Source organism: Aethina tumida, chromosome 4 (genome assembly GCF_024364675.1).
Source record: "Aethina tumida isolate Nest 87 chromosome 4, icAetTumi1.1, whole genome shotgun sequence".
Taxonomy (NCBI): domain Eukaryota; kingdom Metazoa; phylum Arthropoda; class Insecta; order Coleoptera; family Nitidulidae; genus Aethina; species Aethina tumida.
Window position 1 is genome coordinate 26,285,932 of NC_065438.1, and position 18,696 is coordinate 26,304,627.

The window sequence follows — 18,696 nt, forward strand, 5'->3', positions numbered from 1 at the left end:
TTGTGATCTTAGAAAAAAAAATGACAGACACATTTTATTTGGCATCAATATTTTATGAATCCAACGCTACGTTGTTTATGTATCACTTTTCAATTACCTGTTTCGTTCAATCAGAAAAAATATTTAACTGCTGGAAACCACTCTCTCGCATTAAAATTGCAATGTATCAATTTGTATTCCTTCTTCTTCTTCCGATGGGGAACTGCCAATTTTATTGTAATATTTTCTGCTAACGGGAAAGAAAAAACAAATAATTACCTTCGGGAAATAAACCTACATTAAAAAAATACCGCGCCACCACAGGGAATTCCCGTGAAAACATATCGGGCTTTTTGCTTGATTTTATTACACACAGATGGAGAGTTGTTTAATTTCTCCACGGATAACAGTTTCACAGAACTTTTCACCGTTGTAATATTTCACGATGGCTTTTTGTAACATGTCGATTGAGTGATTAATCAACACAAAGTGTTGTATATATATATTATACAATTTATTCTTTGTAATATAATGTACCTACTCAGTGACACAGAAAATAGAACATATAGATACCTGATACCTTCAAAGATTTTGGAGGAACTTCAGAGTCAGATAGAAGTAACACGGAATAAGATAGGAAATTGATCACCTCATTAGATCAATGCTAAGCCGAGTCAATGAGTCTCTAGATCATCGTGAATATCTAACATTCTTATTAGTTTTAACAAATAATCCTAATCAATATAAACTAGTCACAATGAAATAGGTATTACTTCAAAAAGTGTTTGTAATTTTTTATTTCATAAATATATCGAAATGAAATTTTGATCTTTTATAACTAACACCAACTGAACAAAAAATTTTACAGAATTTAATCATAGTAAAGAGGGACGTAACAAAAATGAAAATACGCGTTAGCGCATATTCAAATTGATGTAACATTATAAAATGTTATCCCTATATATAATAGTGAGTATGTCCTCTACTTCTTCGAAGTTCAGCGCAAAGTTGAGGCATTGATTGTATTAAAGGGCGAATGAAATCTTTGGGCACATTGTTCCATTCTGTCTGAAGCTGTTGAACTAATCCTTGAAAGGTGTTTGCGGATTCCAGATTTCTTATGGGTCGCTAAAATGTACTGTAAAAAACTACACGTTATTCTTTACATTTTAAATATTTATACTTATTTAATTGTGATTAGATTTTTAATTTTTTTGTCCGAATTTTTAACCACTTACATAATACTCTCTTCTTATTGCTAACAGTAGAGTTAGCTATTCTATTTTCTGTGACAGGAGTACATTAAAATAAATTCATATTCATAGATATTATTTTATATTTTAGAATTTTTTAATTAAAATTAAGTTATAAAAACAATAAAAACACAAAATTTATTCAGTAAATATATAAACGACTTAATAATAAATATAACATAAATCAGCAATTTGTATTTTTTATCAAATTTATACATAGATAGTATGCGGCCCATGGGCAGAGGTGACTGTTTGACATCTCTTCTCCACCTTTTGTGAGGTTATTCTTTTCACCTTGGGGTATATTGGCCCATGTCGTCCAAATTATATCCCGACGCTCTGGAAAAGTATTAGGGCTGAATTAATCTTTCTATAGCCACTGTTTTACAGTATTTCATGCACCCTAGATAGGATTTAGGTCTGATGATGTCGGGGCAAGTTGTAAGATCTCAATACCCATCGTTAAGAGCCATTCACAATTTCTGGGCGATGCTGTATAATTCTTTACTGCCATTACGACAAATTCCTCCCATTATCCTCCCTACGATCACATTTGTACAGACAATTCTAGTTCATATGAAAAATACACATTCTCGTCCAGCAAACATCAAACCTTGCCTACTCTAATGATTGTTGTTTGTGGTCATGGATCAAATGAAAGTTTCGTTATGGTCTTTGTAAGCATCCGCTTTTTGTAGCTGACCAGCTAATCGCAAGGGGGGCACTGTGAAGTACATACTGGCTCTCAATATCAAATGTCGATCTTAAATTGCAATAGTCTTCCTTGATATACCAGTCCTTGGTATTTCTATAGTAGAGCCATTTTAATAAGATTAAGTACACAAGCTAGTAACATTAAGTGAGTCTATCTACGATTTGGGTCTACGAATTTGCATTAGTTTTCCATGGAACACCGCTTCTTGGTCTTTCTGAAGAAAAGTTAGTTTCACAAATTGAATTACTCTTCGGACTACATTGATACTATCTACAATTTCGATCTGATTGATCTCAAATTCCAACATTCCAATTACTCCCCTCTGAAGTTCATTTGCTTCTAGGCTTAATTGTTTAAACTAATTTAGACAAATAACCGTGGAAACACGGAAAACAAATCAAACAAATACCAAATCCACATTTACTTCTTTAAAAACGTTTCAAGCTTTTTCCTTTAATATTTTTTGTATGGAATTTCATAAAAATAATCACTGCCTCTATGTATAATCTAGTAAAATTATAATGGTCCCATTTTAATTCAAAAAAGTTTTATATTCCTAAAACTTAAATTATTATGATGTTTATTTAAAAAACCTCTCTTCCAGAAGGAAAATTTAAACACAATTTATTATAATGGTAAAAAAATAATTATTCATTTGGTTTAATTCCATGTTTAATGTAAACTTTATCTTATTAAACCCTGATTTCTGAGTTAAACTTTATAATCACTTAATATTGCGAATAGTTTTTTATTTTACTATTTCGTTTGTTGTCTATCTATATTCTTTAAATAAATAATAAATAACATGCTTCTCTGGCAATTTTATTCTACATTTTATATTGAAATTCTTCTTTGCCATTCGATTTATTTATAATATGTAAATTGGAAATTGGAACGTTTTCTCGTTTCGCTATAAAATGATCATATTTCAATTGATTTTTAACAACTTGGTGTTTTCTTTCATCTGGTACATTCAGCATGAATCGGTAGGTTAAATTTAACTTTAGAAGACACTACTTAACTGCGTTATCTCCAACTTCAGTCGCCGGTTTATTATGTTTCAAGTCAACAGTCTGCGTTCGCCGAGGTTATACCGTCTATCTGCTGATAATAATTTAGAGAACGTACTTACTTGAATTCAGTTCGCCGATTCAAATGATATAATACAAGTGGTAATTTATGTAATTTCGAATTCTACATGCTGAAATCAATAAATTAGAAATTCGTTTGTGCAGCAAAGTTTTGTTAGTAATTACAGTCATTAAATCAAAATTTTGTATGTTTAACTTTTGAAATATTTATAAAATAATAGTTAATAATTCACTTCAATAAAAAATGTAATTTGCAATTTTTAAAATTTTAATGCTTTAATAATTTTTTGAATTTTTAATTTGATGTATTAACGTTCTTTAATACTACTATATATTTTTGATTATTATTATTTGTGAGCACAATTAAAATTATTTCGTTTTACAATTTTTAAATGATCTTTTATTGTAAAAAATTTTTGAAGAATATTACAAATTATTAACGATTCGTTTATTAACTGTAAATTTTCGACACTTATAAATTATATATTTATAAATAAATGGCGATAAAATGTTTATTTCAAATATATTTTTTTCTTACTGTTATTTATTATTTACATATTTGTAAAGTTTATTTGAGAGATTTAATATATAATTTTATACAAATTGTTGGTTAATTTTTATATTTGTGTATCACACATATTTCTTTAGTCCGAATTGTTTTAATATAATTTTTTATGTCTATAGCATAGGTGCAGAAAAAAATTATATTATTAATTATCGTTAATAAAATACTTTATTCTAATATATTTGATTTAAGAGGAAACTCTCTCTTATTTATAAAAAATATACATTTGAAAATAAATAAATTATTCTCGTTTTTAGTGACTTTTAAATTACTAATTTTTTAAATTAATTGACGTGTTAATAAAATCATAAAATAGTAATATCCCAAAGTGAAAGTAATCAATCAATGTGTTCAATAATTTCTAATATTTTCTTTTCAGATTTATAAAATTTTAATCAATTTGCATATACAAAACCGACGTTTTATAACTATTAAAAATAAAATTGAAATTTCCTGAAAACGGAAGTAATTTGAATTTTAAATTAATTTTTACACTTCAGAGAACTAAGTTACAAAAATATAAAATGATTTTTAATTTTATTTTTTAAATCTGAATCGTTTTTCTTTTTACAGTATTATATATTCTATAGATTTTAATAATATAAAGTTCATGATACTTTTTCTTAATTTTTTAAAAGTGAATTATTTCTTTGTTTTTTTTTTTAATTTCAATAAATTTGTAAAATTAGCATATATTTTTGATTGTTATTATTTGTGAATAAAATAATCTACTAATAATACTTCGCTTATGATATATTATAATTTTTAAATTTTCTTATCCAGATAACTGAATAAGAATGGCAGAAAAGTTAAGCAACTTATGTTATTTAAAGTTTTAAAGTACAAATAATTTGTAATTAGTATTTTAATTAATTCTACACTAATATTTTGTAAAATTTCCATTATTATGAATAAATTCGAAACACCTCTTTTACATGGAAAACAACAGATTGTCAATAATATTTGCATTCAAATTCTGCAGAACTGTGTATAAATCTTTCTGTTTACTATACTTTTCGTATCTTATTTTGGGGTTTAGATCGGGAGATTGAGATGGCCAAAAACTTCTGATTAAAATATTTTTTAGTGTATTTCCGGTTATTATCCTGTTGGAAATAATGTTTTAGTAGCATATTTTCAACTGAAAACGGTACCATGTTGTTCTACAATATTTCTTTATACTTAAATCGATCCATGATACCTTTTATTCGATGGAGAAGACCCATTTTAAATCCCGAAAAGCAAACCCATATACCATTACTGATCAGCCGTCCTGTTTAAAAGTGGGTATGTCTGTCTCGCATGTTCTTCTCTGATAGAAATGGTTTCTTGGCTGGTTTACTCGTATGAAGACCTTCCTGTAGAATTTCATTCCGCTAGTCATTATATTACTTTGCCGTGTACTGTAAAATTAAAAATTATTATCGATTTTGAATGGATTAGTGACATTTAGTAAAAAGGTGCTCTATCAGCCGAATATTTAATTTTTTGATTTGTAGCCAACATTACAAATTACTTTGAATACAAGAATTATTCACCGATATGTTTGTATACAGTGTGTTCATAATTTCCTTATTATTTGTGGACGTCAATAGAATAATTACTTTGCTTTTAATATATTATAATTATTAAATTATCTTTTATCCTCTTATCATAAAAAGTTAATATTAGTTGGTATATTTAAAATTGGAATAAAATAATTGGAAATTCCTTCTATACTTGTAAATCTTTTACAACTATTATATAGTATAATTTTTTAAATAATTATGATTACTTATTGGCAAACTTATATATTTTCTAATTTGCGTTATAAAAATGCTCTTAAAATATTTAAATTTTTATCTAAGATCTCTTTTTATTAAAACTTTTTTTTCTTAAAATGAAGAGATGGTAACGTCGTTAAATACTGAAAAAATAATTCCCGTTTGCCAATGAAAGTTGATACTGTTGGTATCAAAAGAAAATTTCCTTTACTCCAACTTTCTCATTTTATAAACATCTCTTATATAAACTCTTTTTTATCAGTTGTCAGAAATATTAATTTGACCCCTCTATAAAATCTTGAATCTTAAATTATTTTTTTTTTTCCGGAGATAAAAATATATATAGTAAATATTCATCTACATAACTTTATTGCCACTACGGTAACCACCAGTTAAAATTAATCTGTGTATAAACTTTACAACAACCGTGAGTTTCTCATAAGTTTACTAAGAAGATAACGAAAAACTTAACGTTATTTAAGTAATGAAACTTTAGCAGACAACATAAAACTGGTGAAAGGATAAAATCGTACGAACGCTTTGATTAATTTACAACAAAGACATTTTACAAATGCGACCGAAATTCACTTGTAATTTATCATTTTCAGTCTCGTACGGGAGGTAATGAACGTTAACGTGAACATGAGAGTGGGCATCCACACAGGTCGTGTGCATTGCGGTGTCTTGGGCCTCCGGAAGTGGCAATTCGACGTTTGGTCCAACGATGTGACGCTGGCCAACTACATGGAGAGCGGCGGCATTCCCGGGTGAGTACGAAACTCATTTTCAAACCGACAACTTCATTAATTAGTAACTTTTTCACGATAAATTACTCAGTAAACTTCCTTTTTTAAATTGTATGGTTCCTCATTTATTTTACGAGCTACTTTGCATTAAACTTTTGTTAATATATTTTTCAAAAAAGTTTATAAATCTTTGGTCTCTGATTATCGCCCAGCATCTTTACTATTCACAGGTACTGTTTAGTCAGATTTACTTCAAGACTACGCAATATATCTTGGAAAGTCAACATGGTTTTGGTCTAATCTTTCTATTCGCTTCAGTGTAACAAATCTTAGTTCTTTTTCTCAATGCATAAGTGAAGTCCACTTCTAGTTGCAAAAAGTTAATTCATTCTGTCTTTCATTTTGCATCATTACACTCTTGAATCGTACCTCTAAGGAAAAAAAACTGTTTTCTTTCAACCTTTCTTACTTCAAAGTATGATTGTGGTCTGGAGATCACAAGGATCCAACTTTGGTTCATTTCTTTTCAACCTTATTAATGACTTCCTGTGACATTGATTTACTTAAGCATAATCTTATAACACATCGTTCAATAAGTCGCGAAACTAACCCAGATATGGTGCTAGAAGTGCCAAACTGGCCACGTTTCCCAAGAGTATGAACCTTTACATGAAACATGTAAAAATTACACGTCGATCGTACCACAAACAGCAGAGTTATCGAGGTTAGAGTAAAGTCACTTTGTAATTTGTTTGAAAAATGGAAGAAAGCGAGTTTCGCGTGTTTATAAAACATTGTTTTTTAATGGGTGAAAACACCGTAGAAGCCCAGCAATGGCTTGAAAAACATTACCCGGACTCCTCTCCATCCAAATCAACGATTTGTCGGTGGTATGCTGAGTTTAAACGTGGTCGTACGGACACAAGAGATGCGGAACGTTCGGGTAGGCCTTTGAAAGCCGTTACACCAGAAAATGTGAGTGAAGTGTTAAAAATCGTAATGAAAAATCATAAAGTGAAGGTCCGTGAGATTGCAGAAATGACACAGATATCATCTGGAAGCGTATTTACAATCCTTCATGAAAAATTGAGCATGAAAAAGGTTTTTACAAGTGGGTGCCGCGATTGCTTTCAGTGGATCAAAAACAGCAAAGAGTTGACGATTCAGAGAGCTGTTTATCGCTATTTACTCGTAATAAAAAGGATTTCCTGCATCGATACGTGACCATGGATAAAACATGGATACATCATTTCACTCCGAAGTAGAATCGGCAATCATCTGAGTGGCGCATGGCTGGCGAAAGCCGCCCAAAGCGTCCAAAAACGCAGCAGTCTGGCGTCTGTTTTTGGGATGCACATGGCGTGATTTTCATTAACTACTTGAAAAAAGGTAAATCGATCAACAGTGATTATTATATTGACTTGTTGGTACGTTTGAAAGAGGAGATCACAGCAAAACGACCTCACATGAAGAAGGAAAAAATCCTTTTTCACCAAGACAATGCATCATGCCATAAGTCCATGAAAACAAAGGCAAAATTGAATGAGTTGGGCTTTCATTTGCTTCCCCACTCCCCAGCGACTATTGGCTCTTTGCTGATTTCAAAAAAATGTTCCAGGGAAAAAAATTTGGCTCAAATGATGAGGTCATAGCCGAAACTGAATCCTATTTTAAAACAAAGGATAAATCCTTTTATAAACATGATATAGAAATGTTGAAAAGGCGTTGGAACGATTGTATCACTCTAAAAGGAGATTATATTGATGAATAAAAATGATTTTTGAAAAAAAAAATGTAGTTTTCGTTGTTAGTCTCGGGACTTATTGAACGATGTGTTACCTATTGCGAATTGGTGTAGTCAACAAACTGGTATTGAATGTTCATAAAATGTCATTATATGTCCTTCTCTAGAAGTGTGTGTGTTAGAAAAGTCGAAATTTTTAAAGATTTAGATGTCATCTTCGATTCATCTCTTAGTTTAGTATAACACCCACCAAATGTTTACAGAGAAGGTTTTACCTTAATACCAAAAAAACACAAATAAAAGCGTGATTCATTACTAAACACAATGTGATTTCATTCCTCATCTCACTGCTTTGGCGCCTATAATTTGATGCAATAGGTAAGACCATAAAAGGGGTATATCTATGTAGGCCAAATGACCTTATACGGAGGTAAACAGATCGAACACCGATTATTCTACCTTCATCTGCAAAAAAATTATCAGCAATCATCCACGTTGAACTTCTTAGGGTTAATAAACTAAGACGACGGTCTTATAGCTGTTTGGTAGCTCTGGGTCTTCCAAAACTTCTACCCTCTTCACTCTATGACTACCAACATCGTATTATTTTTATTTTGTCCTGTTATGAGAGGTTTTTCTGTTGGACGAATAAATTATTTATTTATTTATTTATAAAGAAATATTCTGAACTCACTTATATTAATGATACTACTACTACAGTACACCCCCATTAATATTGCGGTCCGCATAGGAATACACATGAAGGATACGCTAATGAAGGCGATAACTAACTCTCATAACTGGATGTTACAGGCGGGTTCACATCACTAAGGAGACCCTCAAATGTCTCGGCAACGATTATGTCGTCGAAGCAGGAAATGGAGGAGACAGGAACTCGTATCTGAAAGACCATAATATCGACACCTATTTGATTGTTGCGCCTTCGTACAGAGGGGTATGTATTATGTACGACAGCATTCCCATGCGATACTTTCAATTTCTGATGTTGTTAACTTGTGGATTGCGAGAAATTGACACAAGGGAGCAAATATAATGTGAATGTATGTGGCATAAATTTGTTGGCATTTACATTTGAGTGTTGAAAGTTTATGCATGTATGAAATTGCATGTGCAAAATGATTTACTTTTATGACCGTCACAGTTTAATTATAACGTTGATAATTAAGAAAATTTCTTTGGCACCACTTCAAACGAAGTATGGTGTTGCTAAATTAAATAATTAACATTTATATCGTACAAAAGCAACCGAATAAAAACAATACATTGCTTAATAAAATTTAAATTTAAAATTTGTACTCGTTTGATAATTTAATTTGCTCATCTTTTATCCAAAGTAGGAATATAAAAACCCTCACTTCCATTAAATCTTCCATTGAAAGGCGTCCCGACGTGACAATAATATACGTCGAAATTCAAGAATAATGAAGTTATACTTCTATCATTCTTTTTAAAATATTCGTTTATTTTTTTATAATACCACGATATAATAACTTGTGTGTTCAAATAAAACGTGATGCATGAAATTGGAGGTACCCACACCAATACAAAAATCCAATTTGGTTCATCAAGAATTCAAGAGCATTTTCTCAAGTTTCCATAAGTTATATTATAAAGTTTGTAGCGATTTCTCGCCAAATAAATTCCGACAAAGCAGCAATAATGTAGAATGTTTGCCAACTTGTGTCAGTGGATGCAGTCTCAGGCACGTAACCTTAGCTCGAGTGCAGACAAGGTAAAGCGGATAAGTGACCCTTCACTGCAATAAATTGCTGTAATTGTATAAATTACTTACATATAACGGCTTAGTAGTTACGTTAAATTTATTTAGTTTGATTTCGTTTTTAGTTTATTGAAGTCTAATACTGATACTTCTTAATTCCAGGGCTCAACTCCATATCAAGGGCAACCCATGAACGGAAATATATCAAAGGAAATGAGAATTATGGGTCATGGTTCACATCATGGAAAACATTCATCAAAGTAAGTGAATTTGCGTGTAACTACTTTGAGTTTCAAACTATATCGGACGTAGGACGGATCACAAAATCACTTTCAAAAGATATTAAAAAAAGTATATAAAAATAGACTTTGTAGATTTTGTAAATTAAAAAGTTTTCATGAAAAAAATTAAAAAAAAAACTAATTAGTAAATCTTACTAAATTTAAGATAATCAGCATTGTTTATTTATGTTCAAATTTATGCCTTCCTTCTATGAGGTTATTCAATTCTTCTTCGAGTATATTGGCTCATTTCGACGAAATTAAAGCTTGAAGCTCTGGACGAGCATTAGGACGGGGTTGATGGTTCAAAAGTTGTCATTTTGGCATGTCCCATACGTACTCGATAGGATTTAAGTCAGGTGACCTGGAAGGAAGTTTTAAAGTCTGACTACTCTGTCTTTCAAGTCGTTCAAAAACAATTTCTAAGTGATGAGGACTAGGATAATCGTCAACAAAACCGAAGTTCTCGCCCACTTGAAAATGTGGTAGTATACCATTAGCAATTCTTGAACTCTTCGATGATTCCATGGAACACCTCTTCTGGACCAGATTCGAACTCAATGATCTTCATTGTACGACCCAATTCTACCTACACTACTCATTTATAGAAAGTTCAAATTTCCATACTTTCCATAAACCATTAAAAACAATGACAGGAAGACATGTATGTTATATTTATATCCTGATATTAAGTATGTCTTGCCTCGTTTTTTCTAACAAAAATCTCCGGCTGTCCATTGTAAGCCAGATTAATCTTTATGATCCCACTCAGATTTGCCAGCAATTGCCAAATCCGAATGAAGTCGTTATAATGAGAAAAGTTTGATTTTCAAATTATGTATCCATAAATGTATAACGCAAGAAATGTGCTGAAATCATTGTGCCACCAACATTATAAGTAATTTAACCACGCCGAAGAATGTTTTTCATTTTATTCCCCATTTATTTGCTCGCGTGTTTCGGAGGCTTTATTGTGTATTATGGAACCTATTCATAATTCTTTTCAGAGTCCCGCGGCTCCAGCAAAATAAGATTATTACACTAATAAATAAAGTGAAAGCATTGTATATTTCTTGTTTCACTGTACGAAAACGCGTAATAATGCAGTATCCATTCGCTAAACATTTTATATCTTAGAAAACGAAATGCAGTCACCAATAAACTGCACGTTTCACGACCAAACCACTTGGATTACGACAAAACACACTCCGATTACGGGGAGTGAGCCAGTCGATTTAATATTTAAATTAAAAGTTTAAGTGCACATAGCCTGGTCTCCTGTGTACGCTCCCAGACGCATTTATTTTCATTTCTACTTGGATTCTTGAACGGTCTTGGTGAAAATTAGGTCTTCAGATTGAATTAATTTCGTGACGTAAAACGATGTACAAGGATTAAATACTAATTGTAATGTTTTAGCGATAATTAAATAAATAAACTTGTTAATATTTTTAATATATTTTCATTTTTAATATACTGAAAAAATACTTAGTTCTCTTAAATGCTAGATTAAACGTTTCCTTAAAAATATTATTCATTAGCTAGAATTGCTGTTGTTACATTACTTAATATTTATTTTTAGATTCATACCCATTTTAAATACTATATGAATATTAAATTATTACATTTAAATGCCTCAATTAATGTAAATTTGATGTTCAATATTTTATAATTCAAAAAATATTTAAATATTTATTATTTTACGTTAATCAAATTAAGTATTTATTATTTTTAATATAAATTTTTATTATTATATTCATCGTTAATGTTTTTTGCTAAAAATTTATTTATTAATTTTTAATAATATTTGAAAATCATTCTTATAATCTCTTTAAAGAAAGAAAGAATCATAAATTGTCGCCTGGTGTTTTTGTTGTTTAAAAATTTCCAGAAAATTTATTTAAATAAAAAAAATATATTTTATTTAATTTTTTAAGTGAAAATAAATTGTGTTTTAATTTATTTTCTTATATTTTTTAAATTATTGTCAGTTGACTTGAAAAATAAACGAAAAGTTTTTTTGTCTAAAACTTATTTATATATTTTTAATTAATTAACTTTTGTGCTTTAACAAATATTTTTTTACTTGAAAAGGATACTTACTCAAAGATTATCTATAAAACTTAATCATCGTATTAGAAATTGTTACCTCATCGAATAAGTATTTATTTAGTCCTGATTTTCTAATATTCTCATTAGTTTATTATTTCAGAGATTTCAAAAAAAAAAATAATAATAAAATATTTCAGATTTTTTAAAATATATTAAAATTTAAAAATTTATTTATTGATTGAATTAATAAAATAAATTGTGATTATTGATAATTGATTTGAGAAATATAAGAAAACTGTTTTACTTAAAAATTATTTATTAATTTGTTGATTAATTATTTTAAAAAATAAGTAATAAGTATTTTAAAAAAATATTTTATTAACTGAAAATTATTTTTATATAATATTTTATAGAAAGAAGGTATTTTAAACAATATCAATTTAGTATTTAATTTAAAATGATATATAAAAACTTATTTATTTACTTATTTATTACTATAAAGATGTATTTATTAATTTTCTAATATGTTTTTTATTATTATATTTATTGTTAATTAAAGTTTTTTCTTGCATGGGACCTATGTATTTATTTATTTATTAAATAAATAAAATTTATTATTTTTTTACTTGTGATTTAAAAAGTAAAGGAAAAGTTTATTTGTTTAAAACTTATTTAATAATTTTTTAATTAATTATTTTAATATTTTTGAGATATACCAAATATTCTCTTATTTGAATATTATTCTTATATTCTATTTCGAATACAGAAGTATTCTTATAATTTCAATTTCACATTTAATATATAAACGAAATATTTATTATTATTTTTATTATTATATTTAATATCTTTCACAAATAAAGTGAAATTTTTTGCTTAAAACATACTTTAAAATATTTTAAATATAATATATTAATTCAAAGAGTGAAAAAATCTTAAAGAATTTCCATTTAATATTTAATGTAACAAAATATAAAATTCATTCATTTATTTATTATATTTATTGTCGAATTTGATTAATACTTTTAATATTCTTAGTTTTTAGACAATTTAAATAAATTTAATTATATATATTTTTTTTTATTAAAATTACAATTTTTGTTTTGATTCAGTAAATTATTTTCTACACTGGTGATACTGTGATTATGTAAATTTACTATAAAAATTGTTACTTTCATATAAACAGATTTATCTTTAAATGAATATTATTAAATGTATTTTAAAAATCTTCATCTATATCATTATCTAATAGTTCTTTTAATTAACTTAACAAAATTAAAATTTAATTAATTAAATAAGAAAATGCTTATCAATTTACTGTTGTATGTAACTTGTAATGCGAACACCATTATTAGTTAAGTAATCCCAATTAAGTATAACAACAACCCCCGCGAGACAACTAATGCACTCCATTTTACTCGCAGGCTGGGATTCAACGATACGCCGGAGAGGGCAAAGAATCCCGAGGACGAGGTCAACGAATACCTGATGAAGGCCATCGATGCTCGCAGCATAGACAGATTAAGGACCGAACACTGTCGAACTCTTCTGCTAAACTTTCGGGACCCCATCAAAGAATCAAAGGTACGTCGATTTTTTTTTACATCGCGCCCCCGGTCTATTTATAAATGTATTATTTATGTGCCTCCGGGCGGACCTTTGAAATTTCTCGTAATCGGTGCGTTTACTGCCAAGTTCGCAGCAAAAAAGCGGATGTGTGTCAAGGAGCAGGAAAGTTTTTGATTAGATTTCGGGGCGATAAATAATGTATTGGGATTTTTTTTCTTTGATAAATATGCTATCTGGAAAATGAAATAACGTTATAAAATTTTTTTTATGTGCCATCTTTATAACTCTGTGAGGACACGTCAAATTTTGCATAAGTATTTATTTAAAATCCAATTTAATAATTACATTTAATTTTATAACTTTTAGTTAAGGAAAATGATTTTTCATTTTTGGCTTATGGCAACAAATTAGAAAATTTGGTCAAAAAAGAATTCAACAAAATGTTTTTCCTTTTTGCCTCAGAAGTTGTCTAAATCTTTTCATTATTTATTTATTGCTTTATATCCGATTGGTGGTATTTCCAAATGCAGAATCTAAATAAAAAAAATTGAAATAGTATAGAGAATATTCCAAATTTATACAGTTATATAGTTCTTCTTCAACATATTTCAACAAATTCCATTAATCCCTAGCAAAATAATAAATAAATAATAAAATAAATCAACTTTTGATGCTTATAACTAAGAAAAAAAAGTTTTATTTTAAAGAATTGTTTTAATTTGTTTTACTCAATCTCAAATTAAATATCGTTGGCGTAATTTAAGAACATTAGTCTGTAATAAACTAATGCAAAAACTGTAATTATTTATATTTGAAATATTGCAATTATTATAATATTATTTTACTTTCAGTATGTTCACGAAAAGGATCGAATGCTTACCTTGTACTTCTTCTGCTCTACGTTTTGTTTCTTCACAATATTTTTAGTACAAATAGGTATATTTAAGAGGTAAGTAACAGCATTATTTTTACTGCCAGTCATTAATTAACATGATAACAAATTGTTTCAGAAACGATACTGCTGTGCTGTGTTCTATACCAATAATTTCCTTTTTAATTTTTATACCAATTTTAGTTTATGCAGACAACATTAATGTAACGGTAAGCAGCGTTCTCCGCATAATATCTTCCTCACATTTTCCTTTTGCCTTTGATGTTTGAAATTAAAAAACCTTACTACCTTTGTACTCAAAATTATCGAAAATTCCAATAAAAAAATGTTTCCCATTCATATTTACCTAATACATTTTATTTTCTCTTTTAGAATTTCCACATGAAAATATTTGCAATATCGAAGCTGATACACAAGAATCGGAATATTGCTCAAATATTCTCTTTCATAATGGCCGTCTGTATATATGTGCTAGTCATGTTACAATCGGTGAGTATCTACTACACAAGACACGGTTGCTTTTAATAAAACTTTAAAATCAGCTATCGAAGAACTGGATCGAGGAAAACGCTTTCTGCAGTTGTAAATTACTTTTCCGCTTCCGTTTCAGATATCATTTCCGAGTGAAATACAATGCCTGAATGCCACGTTCTCGGGTGAAAACTGTACAAATCAAGTGCAACCAAAAAACGAAAACGAAAGCAAAGAAGACTGCAAACCTTATTTTTTAGTAGATGTGAGTATTAAACAACTTATTTAAATAAGTGCATTTTAATAAAAATGATGTTCATTTTATAATTGAAAAAACAAAAAAAAAGGGAGGAAAGAAGTACAATTTATAATATTAGGAATTCTAAACGCTGCAAAAATTTAAATTTGTAACATTAATATTTCAACAAATTTATAATATAATGAAATTAATTTAATATTTTAATTATGTATGTAAGACATCAATGGGGATGATTTTTTTAGTGAATTTCATAATATAAAATTGACTGGAGAGATTTACTGTAGGTAGGGACTTTTGATAATCATTTCTTCTCTATTAAATTATATTGATTTCAAATTAATTTCAAAATTAACATGAAAAATAAAATACAGTTACAATTATTCTCTTAAAGAGTATTATAAAAATTAAAATTAACTTTTGTACATTTAAATCTCTACTTCCCCCTATAAATTTTGGAAATATTTATCAAAATGGTTCAACATAGCCATAAGATATTTTATATTCCATTTTATATAATATAAATTATTTTTTATTTTTTATAAATAAGCTTAATAATTGAAAAAATGAATTTATCTCATTTGTCTTTCTGCATTGTAAATATATTTAGGTTAGAACTTTTTTCACAAAAATGTCTATGTGAATAGTAATTTAATCATATTGTCTTGTTTATATATAATATATATTTGAAACACCCTAAAGATGCTTATCCGTGTATATAAGATAAATTTAATTATTTTTGCTAATGAATTCCAAGTAACTGTTCAAATTTTGATGGATGCGCAACATTTATAATTTATTAAGCGTTTGTCTTGTTAATATATATATTAAAACTAATATTAATTGTTTGATGGATGTATCAGATTTATAATTCATTAGGGATTACATTATATATTATTTAATAATTACAAATCAGATTGAAAATGATATAAATTTTCTCAATAATTTAGAAAGCAATGTTATCACATTGTCTTGTTTATGTATAATATTTAGGTATATATATTATATTGTATATTGGATATTGTATGGATTATTATTATTTTAATAATAGCAAATGACAGTAATTGAACTAAACTTTTTTTAAAATTTAGAATGTAATGTTATCGTAATGTTATTTTAAATGTAATTTAATATTTTATTTACACACATTATTGCTTAATATTTTTTCGGAAGCAATTTTTCAAAATTTGGTGGATGCCTCACATTTACAATTAATTCAATATTAAGTACTATATTAAAATTATTTTATTAAAAAGATATTGCATAAAAAACCGCTATTTCATTAATGACAAATAAGATTAATTGAAATAAGTTTTCTTTATAATTTAGAAAGTAATATTATCATATTGCCTTTATATATAAAATTTTGAAACCATAAACCAACTAAATGAGACGATGTTATTTTATTTTCAAAATTTGGTGAATGCGTCACATTTAAAATTAAGTTCTAATTACAATTATATTATTAACATATTGAATGGATAATTAAATTTTAATAATGGCAATTAAATAAGTTTTTTTAAAAATTCAAAAAATAATATCTTGTTTATATATAATATTTTGAAACCATAAGAAAGTTTCCAAATATTTTATTTAATTTATTTTATTCTTCTTTTTTATATATTTTCATATTTATTTTAATTACACAAATTATTATTTATTAATAATAATTATTTTAATAATGACAAATTAATGATTAAATAAAATAAACTTTCTTTATAATTTAGAAAGTAATGTTATCAAATTATTTTGTTCATGTATAATATTTAATTTGACTTATTTTATTATATGATTTGTTGCTTAATATTTTCAAAAGCAATTTTTCATCACTTACTGGACACGAATGTTTATATTAATTAAAAATTAAGTATTATAATAAAATTATTATTTTAAAACGATATTAAACGAAGAACGGAAACATGTTTCAATTCAATTTGGTTAATTCATAATAAAATTTTGAATAATAAATATTTGCAAATATCAATTAAATATTAATTTGTTAATATCATAATTTATTTTATAAAATTGTTAAATAATATTTTGAACTATACTTTTAAATTACCCTCAAAATTTAACAATCAAATGTGAATAAATAATTCATGTACGCTGATGAATTTAATTTAATACATTTAATGAAGTAAAATAATGAATCATGTATTATTCCTGGTTAATGAAATCTGAAATAACTCTTTCTATTTTCATATATTTTTATTTTATTTTATTTTATTTTATTTTTTTTTTTTTGCTTTTGCTGTTTTTGCAGTAGATTGAGTTACAGTGCAATATTTATAGTTAAAACTTATAACTTATTTGTTTATAAATTCTTTGTACTATTCAAAATTAGTAAAAAATTTTAAGAGACTTCAAATATTTAATATGGATTTATTAAATATTTGAATAATAATCTTCGTGTTATATAAAACGAACGAACTTCTTTTTCAGTACCTCCTCTTGCTGGTGTTGCTGTCCATGATCGCGTGCGCCGTTTATCAAATCCTTATCTCCCTTTTCAAGACAATCATTTTGTTGGGAGGAATGGCCGGTTTCCTCGCATTATACCTCACCTACTCCAAGGAGGTGTACATTATTTATAAACTGATCTGTTCTCACAAACCTGGGTAAGTATGTTTGCAACGATTAATGTTTATTACTTATTAAATCAAAATCTTACCGTAAATAAATATCGAAAAAAAGTAAATTACAAATTTAAAAAATGCTCGGGAATATAATTCATTGCTGATTTTATTCTGCAGCAGGAATATACGTCAGTTCCAATCAAGTTGAAATTTATTAGCGTCATAAAATAATCTGCATATGCTCTCTGCCGTTAGTTACAATGAATCATGACGTCGTAGATTGCGTTACATTTCATTAGATCAAATTTCATGCGATAAAACGTGTAACAAAGACTTCCACTGGGAATTTAAAATGTAATTACGATGATATTTTACTTGTTTAGTTAAACGTATATTAAATTTAATTATTTAAATGCATAATTTAATTTTCTAACAGATAGATAAAATGTAAAATATGTTCTTCAAAATATTGTCAATAAAACGTCTATTTATAAATGTGATATAATTACATGAAAGTTAACATTCGAAATTTAGTTACCGTTTCATTTTGAAATATTGTCAAAATGCCATTTTTGAAATCTACTAAAAATAGTAGTACATATTGGTGATATTTATGGTGATATTTTTAAAATTATAGGGAAAAGATTAAAGATGACAGAAAACACATCAGAATCAGTTACTTTACTTCAATTCGATTACTATAATTGAAACTTTCAAATAAAATTCTATATGCCAATTTTCACCTTTTGCATTTCAAGCAATTATATCAAATCTTCGTCCTTCTTTGTCAATGAGTAAGGTTCAACATGAGGAACTTTATATTGAATGTTGCTAACTAAAATCTGTTAAAAAACTGAAGATTTTAATTTAAGGCTATTATTCATTTTTGTTTTGAAAACAAGAGATTTGTTAATTACTAAAATTTACTACTTTCAAACTACTAAGCTATACTATACTACTAAGCTACGGTCTCAGCTAATTAATTCTCCTCCAAATTTAGGACAC

The 18,696-nt window shown here is 27.5% G+C and overlaps 1 protein-coding gene across 1 annotated transcript in view; it reads left to right on the forward strand.

Annotated features, from left to right (window-relative positions):
• Positions 1-18,696, forward strand: part of LOC109594012 (adenylate cyclase type 6) — a 158,063-nt gene that overhangs the window by 135,591 nt on the left and 3,776 nt on the right. The window contains exons 12-20 of the mRNA XM_049966368.1: positions 5,975-6,133; positions 8,670-8,811; positions 9,760-9,857; positions 13,352-13,511; positions 14,348-14,445; positions 14,507-14,597; positions 14,761-14,877; positions 14,999-15,124; positions 17,558-17,733. Of these exons, the coding sequence (XP_049822325.1) occupies positions 5,975-6,133; positions 8,670-8,811; positions 9,760-9,857; positions 13,352-13,511; positions 14,348-14,445; positions 14,507-14,597; positions 14,761-14,877; positions 14,999-15,124; positions 17,558-17,733 (1,167 nt within the window). The remainder of the gene's footprint in view (positions 1-5,974; positions 6,134-8,669; positions 8,812-9,759; positions 9,858-13,351; positions 13,512-14,347; positions 14,446-14,506; positions 14,598-14,760; positions 14,878-14,998; positions 15,125-17,557; positions 17,734-18,696) is intronic.